The sequence below is a fragment of the Sparus aurata genome, chromosome 6, assembly GCF_900880675.1.
Source record: "Sparus aurata chromosome 6, fSpaAur1.1, whole genome shotgun sequence".
Classification (NCBI taxonomy): Eukaryota; Metazoa; Chordata; class Actinopteri; order Spariformes; family Sparidae; genus Sparus; species Sparus aurata.
The window spans coordinates 20,888,637-20,906,525 of NC_044192.1; the positions used below are offsets into that span (position 1 = coordinate 20,888,637).

The 17,889-nt window shown below is 39.0% G+C and overlaps 1 protein-coding gene across 1 annotated transcript in view; it reads left to right on the forward strand.

Moving 5' to 3' along the window:
- Positions 1–349: 349 nt before the first annotated feature.
- The window catches only part of rad18 (RAD18 E3 ubiquitin protein ligase), a 30,682-nt gene continuing 13,142 nt past the window's right edge, over positions 350–17,889 (forward strand). The window contains 9 exon segments of the mRNA XM_030421357.1: positions 350–527; positions 1,984–2,062; positions 2,670–2,731; positions 2,907–2,977; positions 7,042–7,472; positions 8,064–8,163; positions 9,330–9,517; positions 10,926–10,996; positions 11,892–11,952. Coding sequence (XP_030277217.1) covers positions 477–527; positions 1,984–2,062; positions 2,670–2,731; positions 2,907–2,977; positions 7,042–7,472; positions 8,064–8,163; positions 9,330–9,517; positions 10,926–10,996; positions 11,892–11,952 — 1,114 coding nt within the window. The 5' untranslated portion in view covers positions 350–476.

Here is a 17,889-nt window from a genome sequence, read left to right on the forward strand (position 1 = left end):
AGACTGTGGAAGGGGAAATGGAAATGGCATGGGCTCAGGACATGAAGGACATACAACTTATCACATAGGCCTATTTATATGTTATTGTGCGGCACTAAAAATGTGTTTAAGAGAATAAGTAAACTGTCGAAAGGGTTTTGTTTTTCCATTTTGTAGCAATTTAAACCAGTTCAACAAGTACCTTTTAACAGATCTATTGAAATGAGCTAAACTCAAATATCACACATCTCTGTATTGTTTTATATACATTTTTTCAAAAACAAGTAAAAGCAAATTATTCCAACAAAAACGCGTCTGAAGAATGTGACTTGTGCTGAAGCGAAACATCCTCAGCACGGGCACACAATCTGAGCGGAAGTCGTCAAATGACGTCAGACGCGCCCAGCATCCTTTCGAGCGGGACTTTGGCTGCTGTTTGATCACTGACGCTAAAAGTTTGATTTCCAGCTTTGATACCTCCTTGATGATTACGAGACATGGCCCTTCAGATCGAAGCGGATTTACCTCCCGGTCTCTCATGTCTGAAAGTAAGTTGTGAGATTCGGAAATGTTTTTGCTCACGATAAGATACGATGTTAGCTCTCTTAGCTAGCGTTGAAGGTAAAACATAAACAACCCGATAGAAGAGCACTCCCCAACGTTTACTAACGAGTAACGTTACACAGCTAAAGCTAAACACGCACCTAGACGATTTGTATCCGATTCGTTTGAATACAGTCAACGTATGTGCTGACTTGAAAGGTGCTTAAGTGTCATTAAACAGCTGCAGGGCAACACAAATATCTTTGGTGTAACTATGCTAATGAAGTAACTAGGTTAAGTCACTACGTTACGTCACAGTCAACTCTGATTTTGATCACAAGACATGACGTTGAATAAGATTTCTGTCGCTGTCAGACTTCATTCAACCTTAAGTTAAACCAAACAGGCTGAGACGTGCTGATTATGTTTCCCTATCAAAACAATGTACCTGAACGCACCTCACGTTAGGTAAGCTTATTCCGGGATGCTGTTAGTTACAACATGTATCATCACAGTGAACCCAGTGGAACACACCATAAAGACATATGACCAAATGAAAAGGCATGTAACGTCTTCTAAGCTTTGTCAGTTGATTAGGTAAATAGTGTCCATCTGCAGGTATGTGTTTGAGACTCTATGCCAGTTCTAAAGTTATCTATATTTAGCATTTTTAGCTCATCAGTATCTGTGATTTTTCTGTCGGATTGCAGATTACATGGAGTACTTTTAAAATGTGCTACTTTGCCTCTATATTACGTCCTCTCACATTATGTTCTGCCCCGAAACCCCTATCTGATGGTTACTTGTCACAATTAATAGCTTATAAACACTAAATAATCAGAATCTGTAATGTAACTAAATGCATTAAATAAATGGAGTGGAGAGGATATTTAAAGTAGCAGAAAATTGAAATGCTCAAATAAGCGACATCAAAATTGTATCTTTATTTGTTTTATCAATGGTTAGTTTCACCAGTATAGAAATTGTTCATGGTCTGTAATTTCCTGCCATTTTCTTTAAATGGATGTAAAGTAAAGACCCTGATCAATTTGATTTTTGGGGCTGATACCAATATTAGGAAGTAAAAATTTGATGTATCGGACAATACACACACTTTTTTTTCCCGCAATAGGCATTCAAATGTATCAAATATTTGTGACACACTGTACGTAACAGAGGCAGGATATTTTACAGTCAAACAATAAACCATGGACATCAGTGCATTGAAACGGTAAACTATCATGGGATTTATTTATTATTAATTATCCCAAGCAACTTTTTTCTGCATTATAGTATCTTTAAAAAAATAGTCTTCATATCTGCACATATTGGACAACATATACACGATACTAATATCGGCCAGCTGATATATCAGTCGGACTCTACAGTTTGTGTTCCTGTCAGAACCTTATTGTTTTTTTTAACTGTTATCTTAATCACTGTTGTTTCTCCCTCCAACAGAATGTTGACACCCTGCTTCGATGTCCCATCTGCTTCGACTTCCTCAATATCTCAATGATGACTTAATGCTCTCACAACTGTAAGTAACAAGCTGAGCAGCTCTGGTGCTCAAGAGAAGTTACCGTTGCATTAAGTATATGAAGGCAGTTGAGATCCTTTTGAAAAAATGAAAGTGGTTCTTTTGAAACAGATTTCATCGCAATAAGAGTTGGATGATAACTGATGACTTATCTTCCTGTATGTGTGTTATTATGGAAATGTAGCATGTGTCAGCACCATGAGCAGGAGAACCAAACTGTAGTCATCATAACTTCATGTCCCTCTGGATCTGCTGTTGTCCCTGCAATAATAACAACGAATGATTTCCCCTTCCCATGTTAAAGCTAGTTTATTTTAGGTGGAAGCATCTTTGCCTGCATCTGTTAGGCTGCTACTCAATTGAGCCACAGTAGATCCTCGTCATATGTGGACTGAAGGCTGTCATGCTCTAAAGAAATCCTCCTGTTTCCTAGATTGTTTCATTCAAATTGTCACACTAATAGTTTGAATTAAAGAAATTAAATGATCTACCTTTTTGGTAGATAGACATCATTATCATCATCATCATCATCATATTTGTCGTCATCATCATAAACACCACCACCAACAACAACAACGTGATCTTTGTTTGCATTTTTATTTCACAGTTTGCTCATTGTGCATCAGAAAATTCCTTGCCTACAAGTTGCAGTGTCCAGTTTGCAATACAGTAAGTATGAATTTCACTAGAATGCATAATTATGCCCGCGAGTGCATTTGCATAATCATCAGGGTCATTACTTCATTAATGATGACAGTGACAGGTCATCACCCAGAAATAATTGCATTCATTTGATAAAGGACACAGGTTTCGTTCACATCTTGCTTCTCCTTTTTTCTTTTAGCAAGCGACGGAACAAGATCTAAGAAATAACCGTTTGTTAGATGACCTGGTTGTAAACTTTCGAGCTGCAAGGTAACACAAGACACATTGTAAATGGTAACAGGTAAACTGGCTTGTGTCTGTAAAGTATCAGAAGTGCACTTTTCATCACTATTAGCTGTTATTTACAGTCAGCGGGGTAAACAATTCAGTAATAATGGGTTTTAATGCTGACCAACCACATTTGTCCTCATAGGAAGTCAGCGACTACAGGTATTTGATGCTAAGTTACTAGCTTACTGGTCCTTAGTGAGCAATGGCATAATTAGTATCCAAGCCTTTTCCTACAGCCATCGACATCATATAGCTTTTGTATTTAGTTTAATTGAATAAATTAAACTAAGATAGACCAACAGAATAATACACAATGGAAGTTCATGGAGTAAGACTTACTTACCAATCCAGGTGAAACCTGTTTGTTATATTGACAGTGGTGTCAACTGAGCATCTCTCCTGTTTGTATTGTTACAGAATAGAAACACAATTATTGTGGTGATTTCATGGGATCCCGTCGTTATTGACAGGATTACACTTTCATGTCCACGAGGCAACCAACTTCGGTTTCCTTCAAATTACCAGCTTTAGAGAAACACTTCTAATTACCTGCTAGTAATCAGCTTCTGATTTAAGGATTTTCTGCAAATCAAATGGGGATTTTGTTTTCATCAGCTGAGGTCATGCACGGTTCTCCTTGTATTGCATATTTGTGTGTGTTGTGTCGCTTCAGGCCTGATGTGTTTTTTTCATTACAGCAGGATGTAGGCACAGGGAGCGGTGTGCAGATAAAGGACATGTCTTGGTACTTAAGAGGTTTTTTTTTTTTCTCGAGTGGCACCCATCACAGCGTACGAAAATATTTCCTTTTCGCTGAGTGACTTGTTGTTGGTAGCAATGCCCACAGGGGTACGGCCAGCCAGATGCTTTCACTCACTGGTTGTCTTAAGCAGACTGGTAATTTTTTGTCCTGCAGTGATTCAGTGAAGAAATGACACTGCAAAACTCTTGCTATTTCAGAAGTAGAGACTGGTAAAGGAAATGGAGTAGAGAGCTGCAATTGAAAGAAAATTAATGGTGCAATATGTACAACTTGGCCACCTGTCAAAGTCATACTCATACATGTGAGGATTCGCTGCGTTGCATTGTCATTCAACATATAAAAGAGTCTTTGGGGTTTGGACTGTTGGTTGGACAAAATAAGCAGTTTGGAGACGTCGCTCTGGGCAATTGTGATGAGCATTTTATAGTCCAAACAATTAATCAATTCTTTGTGAAAATAATCAGCAGATTATTCACTCATTATACGACTAATTTTCTGTTCATCAGCAGGTTTGTCTAAATTAAAAAAACAAAAAAAATGGTCAGAGCAGTTTCTTCAGTGCCTTGGCTAATGACGATTTAATGGTCTGAGTCTTGCTATGAGTCAATAAGCCGTGATGTTTCTCCCTTTCATCAATCACCTCGATGTTATCAATACTGTGAAAGGTCTCCCTTCTACCCTTAGACCCCCTGATTGTCATCACTGTTATGAATGAGTGGCTCAAGGAAACTGCTCTTTCCGCCGGTTTTTAATTTCCTGTCGTCTAGCCGCTAGCGGCTGAAAACTTGGATTCCTTGATAGGCAACTTAGTCATAAAGTGTTGTTGTTATCTGACAATAAACGTGTCTCCAAACAATTTAGTTCTGGAATTAGTTAACTCGCTCCGAAATAATAAATGTATTAAGTTTTAAGTTATTTCTGTCATAGATAGATTTTGTGCCTGTGGAAAAACACGCACGGCCTCGTAGAAGAGAGATTTGAATGACTTAAGCATCTGTCCGTGTGGTTGCTATGTATTCTGCGGTTGTGTTCGTGCATTGTTTCTTTTCTTTCTCCCTGTAAAACTTTGTGGAGAGAACTGCACTCACTGGGTAGCTGTTGGCTGATTGCACTAATTTACTGCCATTAAACCTGAGGCCTATTTTTCTAGCAAACTGTTAGCTGTTATGGCAGTGCCCCACATTTATCTTTTCACAGTAACAACCTACCTCTTAGTCTCTCCTCACACCCAGTAAGCTTGTGTTATTATTATTTAATCTTCAGGGCCACAGTGCCCCTATACTGTTCTGGACATGGTTCACCTTAACATGGTCTTTTCTTTCTGTATTCTGTGGCATTTTTTGTAGCCCACTCCGTTCATTTTTATGCGTTTAACTTTTCATGTGTTTCCAATGTTTGAATTCCATTTAAGGGTTGAGTAAATATCGACATAATGTTAACCTAATGTTAAGTTTGTTCCAAATAATCATATTATGAAATGGTGTGTAACAAAGGTGTCAATCGGCAAACATCCACCTGTGTTTAAGATCTCTTACATCCTGCTTTTAAAGTTCAGCAGAAGCTATTCTTGCACTTAACACCCAGTTCTAAATCCTTCAGGTCATTGTTCATGTCGTAGAGGCAATCAGTATGACAGGGCAGTTATAATTAAATTACTGGGTGCATTTAAAGTAGATGGTATTGATCTGTTTTTTGGCTATTTTGGTCACTGTAGGTCCAGACCTGGAAATTCCGTGAGACTTAAAACAAAATGTCCTGATTTTATTTTTACAAGAGGAGTTATAGAATATGTTTTATGTTTGGTGCCAATGCTTTGATGAGGCAACGCTGTTACTGTCTTATCCATGAAATTGTTAACTAGTTCTCTATTTCCATTAACTACAGAGTCTTTAAAGCATTGTGTAACTTTTAACAAGTAAAGAATCATGTTGATGGTTCAGTGTCTTGTAACAGGGTGAATAGTGTCTCTGTCACTGTTTTTCTGCACTATGTAACTTCAGTGAGCGGGTAGAATCACAGTGTTGCATACATGTTTACTTCAACATACAAGTTTTTCAACACATAGCATTGTTATAACATAATGACTTTTGTTTGTAGTCAGCACCTATGTTACATTTGACAAAGTGTTACAGACCTGGCATTTGTATTTATGACAGTGGTGTTGGACTCCGGGGCACCAAATCATACAAAATACCAATTCCTACATAATCTTGCTTTAAGTGGCAGGCAGATAATGTTAAACATTGCTGGTGTGACTTAAAATGTAATAACTTTGGTGATCTTAAAGACCCTGCTATTCCCCACAAAGTGTACTAAATCCAAAGAAATATAGTCTTACTTGCCCTTCTGGCTGTTGTCTATAGCAACAGCCTGTAAACTCCTGCGGTACAGTTATATTTAGAACCATTCGACAAAGGAAAGTGATGGTAAAACCTGTTTGCTCAAATGAGGCAGAAAGTTACAACTAATGGCTGTAGTGTAAGGCCGAATTATCCGGGTTGTGTTGAGTATCAGTGCAGTTAGGTAACAAGTGCAGTCGCCATTAAAGGAAACTATAAGAAACCATAAAAATACATGAATATATCAAACCTGCAATGATTTGTTTTGCAAGTCATGTTGATTTAGATGCTTTCTCACACACGGTTGGGTATTTAAAAATAGTGTGTTGCAAATAAGTGACCAATAATAGTCGTACCTGGCTGTACTCAGTGTTTCAGATTAATACTGTGGGGAGAGCATAATTCTTCTAGATCTTTGTGCAATCCGCCTTTGGCGTGCGTGCGTGTGTGTATGCGTGCGTGGATGAACCTCCTCTAATGGGGACAGTTAGCACAAATATGTTTTGAATATGGAAAGCAGAGGATCACACACCTCATTGGTTCCGTTTTATTGCCAAGTAATGGCCCAGCCGCAGTTTGTTTGCTTTCCACATTTCCAAGACTGTGGCCAAAGTGTCTACTTTTACTCGCTTGGTAGAAAAGGAGCGAGATAATTGAGCAGGTGCCGTGAACGTCAAAGGGTTCGCTTTACTGTCAACAGAATTTATTGGTACATACCGCTCTTCTTTGTTTAATGGGCTCAGTGTGTCTGCTACACTACTGAATATACTTTAAATACAGACATACTTTACACTTATATAATTTGTTGTTTTGTGAGAGAGGCAGAATATGTGATTTTATTTATCAGGATGTATTTGAAAGTTTAAAATGGGCATGGTTGTCTGTGTATATGCTGCACACGTTTTTAACGCGCATGCACTTTGCCTTTCTTCGTCTTCCAGGCAGCAGTTGTCAAAAGCAACATTTGAATCTCCTCCAATTTCGCCAAAGACCCCAGCTTCAGCTGTCAAATGCAAAACACCAAGACAGAGGGGCCAGAAATGTAACAGCTCTGTTTTGAGTCATTTTTTCCAAAAGAGGCCTAAAACATCTCCCACTAAGGAAACCCAGCACGACAGTTCTGCTGCTCAGTGTGTTCAGCGGGGGGAAATGCAGACTGCACGCACCCACAATGCAAATGATGGTGACCTACATTCAGAAACTACTCAACTTCGAGTGGCTGTGAAAGAGGAGCCGATGGATGAGGAGGAGACGTCCTTCCAGAGTTTGATGTCGGTCAAACAGGAGGACACAGACTCACACAGTATCAGCACCGGAGCTCAGATGGCGCATTGCTCATCACCACCGCAAGACGTAAAGCCCGTTATCAAAGGTGAACCCTTTCGACTGTAGATTAGCAGAAGTTAAGAACTACACTTTGATCCAAGGTTCAATCAAATTTTAAGTGAATTTTTAGAAAACTGACTTCAGATAAATTTGAATTATTCAAACACTACGCACCAAAGACGGGATCTGGTCAACCTGCATTGGTTTCACTGTTGTTCTTTGGCTTCTGCAGCACGGTATTAAAAGCTGGTGGGGACCCTCCCCTTGTGTCTTAAAAACCTTAACAAATTATACTTTTGGCAGAACCCAGTGGTGACGTCTGCAGTTAAAGCAAAGGACTATCTGAGGACCATACCAATGATTGACTTTTGATTGACTTTTACCATCGGTCAGTGGGTGTTGCTGTTTATAATCAGCTCTTCATTTGTTCCATTTGAATCCTAAATGCTGGCATTTTAGTGTTATATTTTGTGGTATGATGTTATATAAACTCTCTCTGATTGAGCGCAGCAAAAGGGAGTGGTTTTGATTGACAGTGGAATGAGATGTGACTCACAGCACCAAGAAATCTTTCTTTTTTTATTTATTTGTTTTAAATCAAGCTATTAATATTATCTGCTTGTTTATCTTCTTGCAGTGGAGTGCCCCGTGTGTTCTGTAAGTGTGCCACAGCAGTTTATCAACAAACATCTGGACACGTGTCTCACCAGGGGAGAGAAGAAGGAAAGCTTGAGGAGGTAAATCATGTTGACTCAATCTGTAATGCTTTTTAGGAAGGTGGGATGCAGGTTTAAGAGTCTTAAAAGATCACCCATTGATTAGAATTGATGGAGAGGTGCAACAGTCTGCATTCATCTTTGTTTTTGTGTTTTTTTCTTTTTTTTATACTAATACCTTTGTGGGCTCCAAAGTCTTGAAAGTATTGAGGCTTTTAAAGGTCATATTGATGAAGTCTTTTTATGTTAAATCAAATTATAATTTTGTTTATACAGCCCATAATTGCAGTTACATTGCCTCAGTGGGCTTTACAATCTGCACAGTGAACGACATCCTCTTACATACTGCATAATCTTCGAGTAAGGAAAAATTTGCCATCTTGGGGAAAAAAACAACATCATTTTAATGCCAGAAAACAAGGGATAGAAGAAACCTCAGGAAACAAACTCTAACCCACAGAGGAGGGGTCCCTCTCCCAGGACGGACAGACATGCAATAGATGTGACATGTACAGAACAACAAAAGCACAGTTTAAACATTTAATTGACACAATGTCTCATACAAGTAAATTATATAACATATATGAAGTGTGTGGATCTAAGAGGACGACTGAGCAGGCCTCAAATGACCCCTGTGCATGGCCTTTTAAACTTCGTTTTCCACAGTGATTAATGGTCTTTGCAGCGGTAATGAGGTTCTGTTAATGATTTGTCATATTTGTTTAGTATTACAAAATCTTAATATGCAGAGGATCTTGATGTCACAGTGATGAATTGCAGAGGTTTTAATATTCTTGCCTTATGTAACCAGCCTGCACGAGTAAGATTCTTTTGCTACCGACCATAATAACTTGCACTTAATGTCTTTTATTCTTTTAAAGAGCGAATTTATGATACAGGCAGCACCTTTTGATTTGACAGCCTTGTTTGAGTCCAGCAGGAGGGCTATGGATCATCGGAGTGTGTGTGCTGACAAATAGCAATTCACAACCATAATATAATTTTGTCAAGAGCTCGGCCATTGTGGCCACTGGGTGATACATTTCCATCATTCATCTCTGCTTACGTTGTCCAAGACTTTTATTTAGTACGGTCATAGAAGATAATTGCAGCTGAGCAAAGATCCCCATCAGGAGTTAGCCGGCATTATCGGGCACTTACTAAACTAATCCATATGTCAGTTGCAGTTCCCCTGCCCCAGCGAGGCGTCCAATGGGGAAGCTGGTGTACAACCTGCTGTCCATGCAGGAGCTGAAGAGGAGGCTGAAGGAGTGCCACCTCTCTGTGCAGGGTTCTCGAGACCAGATGATCAAAAGACATCGGGATTTTGTCCAGATATACAACGCCCAGTGCGATTCTCTCAACCCAAAATCAGGTGAGGGCATTAGATCCATTGTGCCGTGAGAATGATGCTGTATTTTAAGGTGTATTGTGCAGGATTTAGTGGTGTCTAGAGATGTGGTTACAGGTGGCAATCAACAAAACACTGCTAGTGTCACCTTCCCTGGTGGCGGCAGCAATAAACACAAAAGGCCCTCCCTAAGAGTCAGAATCTGGCTACTGTAGAAACATGGTGCAACATGGTGGGCTTCATGGAAGAGGGCCCCACTTCCTTTGTACATATAGACTCATTATAAGATTGCCAAGCGTCAACGATCCTTAGTTTCAGTTGATTATAGATGAATGAAAACAAATTATATTCCATTTATATCAATAGATCCCCCTTAATCCTACACACTGGACTTTGCTGTCACAAGTGGGTGGGTATGCTTATGTAACATGTGGTTTTGATTAAAGGAGACCTCTTATGCTTTTTCATTGTTTTCCTTTCCTTCAGTTTTTATAAAAGGTCTTAAAAGTATAAAATGTCAGAGTCCACACCAACGGAAGCTCCTTTCTCCTACAGAAAACACTGCTCCCGAAACACCTCGTCAGTAGTCCCAGTTTTGCACTTGTTGTTGTTAGTGGTGCCGGCTCAGGCGTGTGTGAGCTGACCAATCAGAGCAGATACTCAGGCTATACTGGAGAGGGGCCCTCCAGTGGAAACTGATGTAGTTTTTCTGCACCAAAGCATATAAACCTGTTCTAGCAATAACCCAAAATAAAAATGATTAACTTAGAATAAGTGTAATATGGATGATTTAATGAAGTGCATGCGTCACTGGAGCGAATGTAACAAATTTGATAATTAAAAACTCACCCGAGTGCAGTGTTAGCCCAACGATGTAGTCCATTTAAAAACTGTGAGGACTTGCCCATTATAATGTGTTCTTACATTGTTTTATGGTAAATACCCACTTTTATATTGCACTTTATCTAAAGGTTTTTATTGGGTTTTTGCCACCCAGTCAACTTTACACACACACACACACACACACACACACACACACACACACACACACTTGCAGACCTGTGTGTTTTCCTTGCATAGGGTTCTAGGGCTCATCGCGCTTTCATAACACCTAGTGACAGACTTCAGACTTCTCTCTCTCTCTCATACTGTATATATGAGTAAATGCACCAACAAATGTGACCATGAAGCCAAAAATGAACAAGCAATGAGTCAATTTAATGTTCTGAACCTTAGTATTTGTTTTCTTTATAACACATGAGTAGATAAGATGTATGAATGCAGGTGACCTCTCAGGCTGTATTTTTCTTTATTGGATGTTTTGTTCAGCGTCCTCACGGATCACAAACCTTTTTATGTGTTCAATACTACGATTTGTGTAATGTGCGATATTTGGTATCTCGTGAGTGAGTAATTAAGATTTTTCTTTCAGCTGAAGAGATTGCCAAAGAGTTGGAGGCAAATGAGAAGATCAGGACTCAACTGCAAGGGAAAGCCAAAGCTGTAAGTCTAACAGCTTCAACTGTTTCATTATCTATCCCTGTGGAGTTTTCTTTTATACCTCAGTGGGTACTGTAGAATAATGTTTTGACAGATGGTGGCTTTGATGTGCCATAAAAGTTGGGAGGGAGGCAGAAATGAGAAATGCAGTCAATGTCACCAGCTACATCCGAGAACTTTTAATTGCTGTCTTACACAAAGCTGACATTTCACAATTTCTTTGCAAGTATTGTTCTAATATTGTCGTGTGTTTAGGGGTGTCATGATTTTGACTTTAAATCTAATTGGCAATGAATGAGCATTCAATTTTGACAATCAAATGCAAGGAAATAAAAACACTTCAGATGACACAGCTTGCTTACCAGAAACCTGCAGCTGCACTACTGAACTATGAACCATCCTTTTATTGATGAGAACAGGGTTTACTCATAGAGGAGAAACTGAACTGAACTAAGCCAATAACATTACCAATTATCCTTGATTAACTTACTTGAAAAGATGGTTTAGTGTGGACAGGTTGGAGTCACCAGACTTTGGAACAAACTGCATTTCTATCTTTTGTTGTTTTGTGTTGAAGCATTGACGGGTGGTATTTTTTGTTGAACCCTGGAATCTTTGTTTTTGGTGAATATTATGTGAACTTGTCAAACCCTAACCTGCAAAAAGCACCAGGATAATATCAAGCTGTAAAACAAATTTTTTTTTTTTTTTTTTCAAAGTTTGAAAAGGAAAAAGTCAGTCTTTGGGACATTCTGACAGTCTGAGTTGCTGTCAGTGCTGAAAACATGTAGAAATCGAAAACCAAATCATGGATTTGGAGAATCGTGACACCTCTCAGGTTTATTCATTGATGGTTAATGCTAATGTGCATGTTTTTGTCAATTCCAATCTCTTACAGGTCTTGATGTTCTCAAAAAATCAGTCTGAGAAGGAGATTGATGAGATGCATTCAAATTATAGTAAGTGATTTTTCTTTTCGGGGACACTTTCATTCTCAATTTGTCTCATCAAGCTGACGGCTAAAAACCAGTAGCAACAGTGTTGACTGATAAAACTGTTTTGCACAACCACACACTCTGTTAGAAAGGTGTTTTTGAACACAGTATGAAGACCCTCTTCCTGTGCGTAAGGTACTTCTGAACATAACGAATGATTGCCTCAGGTATGTTCCAAAACAAAACAAAAACAGTTATTGATAGAAGAACAGGGCACATTTTATGATAAGTATTTTATTAAAAAAAAAGTTAGTATCCCATTGACATCATACCTTTGACACCATGAGCCAATGTTGATGTTGTTGTTCCAGAGAGATGCACCGCTCCCCTCCAAAATATAAATTTGTTTTTGAACTCCGGTTGAATTGACCAATTTCGTGTCCTCTGAAATGGTTGGTAATATTGCTTTCTCCTTTTTACTGCTACCATTATTTTTGAGAACACTTAAAAGATGAATATTGGACGACACCATGGTGTGATTTTTTTTTTTTCCATCCTGCTAAAGTTGTACAAAGCTGCGGCTCGGTGTTGGAGGGCTCCTCTGTTCGACCAAGTGTGCAGCTGTGAATCAGATTGGGTTCACTGCTTTTAGAGACAGAGCCCATCAATTTAAGCAGGCAACACAACACATCTGTGTCTCAATTAGGGCAAGGTCGCATTGTTAGGAAATGACATGAAACTTTTCTCCTTTATCATAAATTTCAGTATAACTCATTGTATATGAATTGGCTTCAAAGGCAGACATATGCGCAGAACCATGAGTTCTGCATCCACTGCCCTAGCTCTGTCTACCTGTTACAACACTTAAGAAACCTCACCCATTATCTTCTTGTATTTCATTTTCTTGTTCATTGACTTATTAATTTATTCTCAAAGCCGTTTGTAGTGCTCTGGGATCTGCCTTTTGTTTGAAAGCTGCTGTACAAATATAGTTTGCCTCGCCTCACACTCATGCTCATTTGATCAGAGTTTCCCTCAGGACATTTCTTAGCAGAGGTGGAATACTAACGCAGTTCTTTTCCTCTGAAGGTTTATGTTTTATTTCATTCAAAAGTGTATTAACTTCTCCTGACATGAGCGCAGACAGTCCCGTTTTCAGATCAGCTTTGCTTTTGAAAAGATCTGGTTTGACGATTTGAATCGTCTACCTCAAACTGTGAAATGGCAATTAAAAAAAAAAAAGACAATTATTGCCGACAGAACTCTGTAGGACACATACTTGCGCTACAAAGGTTTCAGAAGTTTTATCTCAGGAACAGTCTCAATAGCGTCCAAAGATTAGAGACACTTCGGGCCTCTTAACAACAGCCTGGGATGACACTTTTTCAAAGCAGACACAGGCTCATAGAGCAAATCAGTGCACTTTTATTTTATTTTTCCACTTCTGGGCTTCTAGTTCGGTTGGAAAATCCACTAGCAAAGACCTGAATCTTGTTTGAGAGGAAATCCATCAAAAAAACAGCAGGACATAATTTTTTTTTGTCAAAGTTGAGTAATCGTAGCAGGGTAATGCGGTACAGAAGTACAGACTGTCTCTCTGGAAGCTGAAGAAGCAATATTCACAGATTCTGCATGTCGATTTTGCATATTCAGTGTGACGCCCAGCCGCAGTCTCCGTCCACTTTATTCAGTGTACAAACCCTCTATTAGGAGCCAGACTCCATATACCTTCCAAGACGCATTACCAGTAACAGAAACCCGCAGAATCGCTGTTGTCAGTGAATAATTAAGCTGCAGGAGCTGGAAGAAAATGTAAAACTGATGAGATGATGTAGGTCCTCGCCCTAGTTTTAATAATACAGATGAAACCATTGTTATTATGACTTGTCAGGTGAGAGTCTCCGAGTTTGAGCTCATACGCAACAATTCAAACGCATACAGATGCACTCAGAAATAGACCAGGTCCTTGTTTTCAGGCCCGGGGCAGAGGTCAACCTAGAACAGCAGGATTAGAGAACATTATCCGAAGTCCTGTTGTCGTGCTGGAAAGAGATGAAAAGCCGGTTGGAAATAGCTCTGCAGAGCCCAACTTAAAAAGTGGTTGAAAAATGGATGTGAGTCATAGGAGGTGGATTCTAAAAATAGCTGCACTGCTGTGATAACCTCTTGATTTATCAGAGGAGGATGTGGATGACTCACTCTGCCAGTGCTGGGAATTGTGAATGAGCAGACGGGGAGGTGAAAAAGCATCACACGCGCTTGCTCACACACCCAATCCACGGGTTGCTGGCAGCCGCTTCTTAAAGTGACAATATGTTCTTTTAGCGTTAACCATACCAGTGGCTGATTATACAGAAAAAATTCTCACAACCAAGAATAGCTGCAAGGGAAAAACCTGGAAACCCTGCTACATGGGTCTAGCCCCAGGGATGATTGATTTGTATGTGTGCCTCCCCAATGTATTCATTGAAGGAAAAATCACATTCCCTGACATCAAGTCTGTATTTCTGTACAATAAATCCATGAATTTTACTTTCCAACTTCGCATTTCACCCTCTTGTCCAGCAACTAGTGAAAAAAAACTGACCCTAACCGAATTGGAAAAGCAAGAAATTTCCATGTGTTACTTTTCCTTCGAATAGGAGACTCCGTGTCTGTGGTGGACTGCAGTGATGTTACATACATGCACGCATCTTTGCAATGCCCATGTGAGATGGATTGTCTAGCATGGAACGCTGAGATTTAATACAGTTTTTAAATCCCTTAGATACCATCAATCCTTGTGCATTTGCATGTTGTTATTTATGGGGCTATTCTTGGTCTGCTTCCATCCTATCTACATAACTGCATCCTTCAAAAAAGAGCGGGACGTTGTTGTCTGTGCTCCCAGGACTTATTTCTACGACAGTAACTGTCCCGAAAGTCTGCTCTGAACTTGGAAAAAGGGCATTAAGGTGTGGTGCTCCCTCTGTTTGGAATTAGTTACCAAAGTGTCTGACTCTCCAGGCGCTGGTCTCACTTGGTGCATTTAAAGTGATTCAAAACACCATGGAAGACAGGACGTCTTGGTGTAGAGCTTTTGAATGTTGATGAATGGTTTGATATTCAGCGACTCAGCAATGTGTTCTTTCTCTTCACCTTAATTGCTACATGTTTGTTTTTATGTCTGCAAGAATGGTGCTCTCTTTATTAGCCAGAGCTACTTTCCTGGTTAAATATAGGTTAGATAAATGACAGAATGTTGTGCCTGCAGCGACTTGCAATAAGTCCATTTGTCACAGGGAAGCCGCAACAAATCACTGTTAATAAAGTAAGAAAGAAAAAATAGAAACAGTTTTCGAGCCCTCGTCTGAGGTAGAAGCTGCTATTTATCAAAGATAGTGTGTTTAATTTTTTTTTTCATCTATTTTTATATTTTATCCACAGTAGAGTTGGGATGTTAACCACAAGTTAAAGGTGCAATAAAAAAAAGAAAATCATAGGAGTAACAGCCAACTGCTTCTAACTGCTGTTTGCTCAGTTAGCTGTGCAGCTAGCGGTATTGTCTGTAATACCATACATAGACATCATAATGTCAAAGCTGTTATTTCTTCACATTCTGCTGATATGTTTGTTTTTATTTTTTATGTATTCAACTAAAATCCCCCCTTTTTAAAACAAAAAAGTTGAACTTTAAAAACTGTGTGTGTATGTGTGTGTCTGTGTGTTTGTGTGTGTGTGTGTGTGTTTGTGCATGCTTGATTGACAAGTGTCACTTGCCCCAACATCACCTATAACAAGGTTTCCTCTCCTCTCCAATTTGGACTTTCTGGCACCAATAATTATCTAAGATAGCTGAAAAGAGGTAAACCTTCAGGTAGTTAAATCAATCTGTCAGACACCTGAACGGGGTTTGTTGTTGTTTTCGTGTAGACTGTATTTAACAGGATGATTGATGACTAAAATCAAAAGTTTGGGCATGTCAAATTCAGTTTTATTATAAATAAATACTTTTGCCAGATGGAGTGCACTATAAACAGGGTTGGGAGGGTTACTTTAAAAATGTAGTCCGATACAGTTACTAATTACCTGTTAAAAAATGTAGTCAGTAACGTAATCCAAGTACCACAATATTAAAGTAATGTAACTTGATTACTTTAAGTTACTTTTGGATTACCTCAATACACATGCAAATAAAGACTTCCTCTGAGGAACACATAAAGCAAATAAAAAATTTAATTAATTGTAAGGTATGTTAGATTTATTCAGTTTTATTCCTTGCCTACTTACTATTCAGCTGTATTCGAGAATTACATCACATATTACAATAATAATAATAATAAAATAATAATAATAACAATAATAATGGTAGTAATTATTATTAGTGTTATTGTAACTACTAGGCCTATTTCTAGTAATAGCAGTAGTAAAACACCCCCACATATAGGATGTGTGTCACTTATTTGTCCCCCAAAATTACCCATACAATTTCCTAATATAATCATGCTATTTAAATACCTTGTTGTGATCTAAGTGTTAGTGACCCATTTCAGTCACTGCAGGTTTTTCAGGCAATTCTATAACGTACAAGCCTCACAAGGTGGCAGTAGCTACATCTCAAGTGCCTATGGGGCCCTCGAAAGTCAACGAGTTTTCCTCGATGAAGTCCGTGCAAATGTTTCACAATAAAAGCCTACTGAGCTATTTATGCTAGAGGACTTTTAATTTGAGACGGACACAGGAAGTGTTGAGTTTGTATTAACAATGTAATGTCTTTATTTTAACAGGGCAAACGGGAGCAAACCAAAACGAGCCTTCAAAACTACCAAAAAACCTAAACACGTACCAACCCGGTCACCAGCAGCACCACCCACAGACCCAGTAGTAGTACCTAGTAGCAGCAGCAGCAGCAGCAGTAGTTGAAACAATGACAGCCCGAGCCTGGTTAGCAGGCTAACTAATGTTAACTTTAGCTAACAGAATTTCTGTTTAGCTAGCTAACGTTCGCAGTTTCGCTTACCATCAAATGTTTCTTTAAATTAGATGTGGAGTCCTTGGACGATGACAGTGTGTGCACAGCTGGGAAGCATAGCTTGCACTGTACAGTGATGTTGTTCCCTCTTACTTCTTTAGAAACAAAGTAATGGCGAAATTTCCACGCAGTGAAAGCATTTTTTTTTCTCTAGCGCTCGAGTCCATAATGAGCCGCCTGGCTTCTCTTGAGAGCAGAGCGTCGTTGTGACTGACTTGTAGTGAACTGTAGTAATGTGTGCGCGCGTGCATATGGCATTGCCGCATTGGCAAGTGTTAGATTAATTCATTCACATTTATTAATCATTCATCATCATATATTTTAATTGTAATACAACTAATAATCCCATTTTTTTCCCAGATGTACCTGTAATCTGATTACGTCTTTTTTTTCTGTAACTGTAACGGAATACAGTTACTGCTTTTTTGCATCCTAATTACGTAACGCCGTTACATGTAGTCCGTTACTCCCCAAGCCTGACTATAAAGATGTTCTAGTGCTGCTGTTTCCTTTATGTCTGTGAACTGAATCTGTTGCATGAGATTCTACCATAAATTGGAACTCACAAAATGCACCCAGGCGAGACCTTACAGGCCTGCAGACTAAATCTTTGTGTGAGAATGAAACTTCTCTTTGCTCATGAATATTCCAGGAAAAAGTCAGTGTTAGCACAGCTCCTCCATGAGCAAAGAGTTCTAAATGTGTTGTATTTATCTCCCACTCTCCTTTTAGAGTTTAGGTCGCCCACTGTTAGCCTCACGGTGTGATACATTGTCACATATTGCTGCAGTGAAGAAAGAAAAACAGTAGCTGTGTTTTTGTCTATTTTTCTGAGAGATGTAAATGCCTTCATTTTTTTTTTTTTTTTTTAACCTCTGATTGGTCAAAATGTAGGAAAACTCATTCACTATAACACTTTGAGATCAGACTAATGTTTATGCTGTATTTCA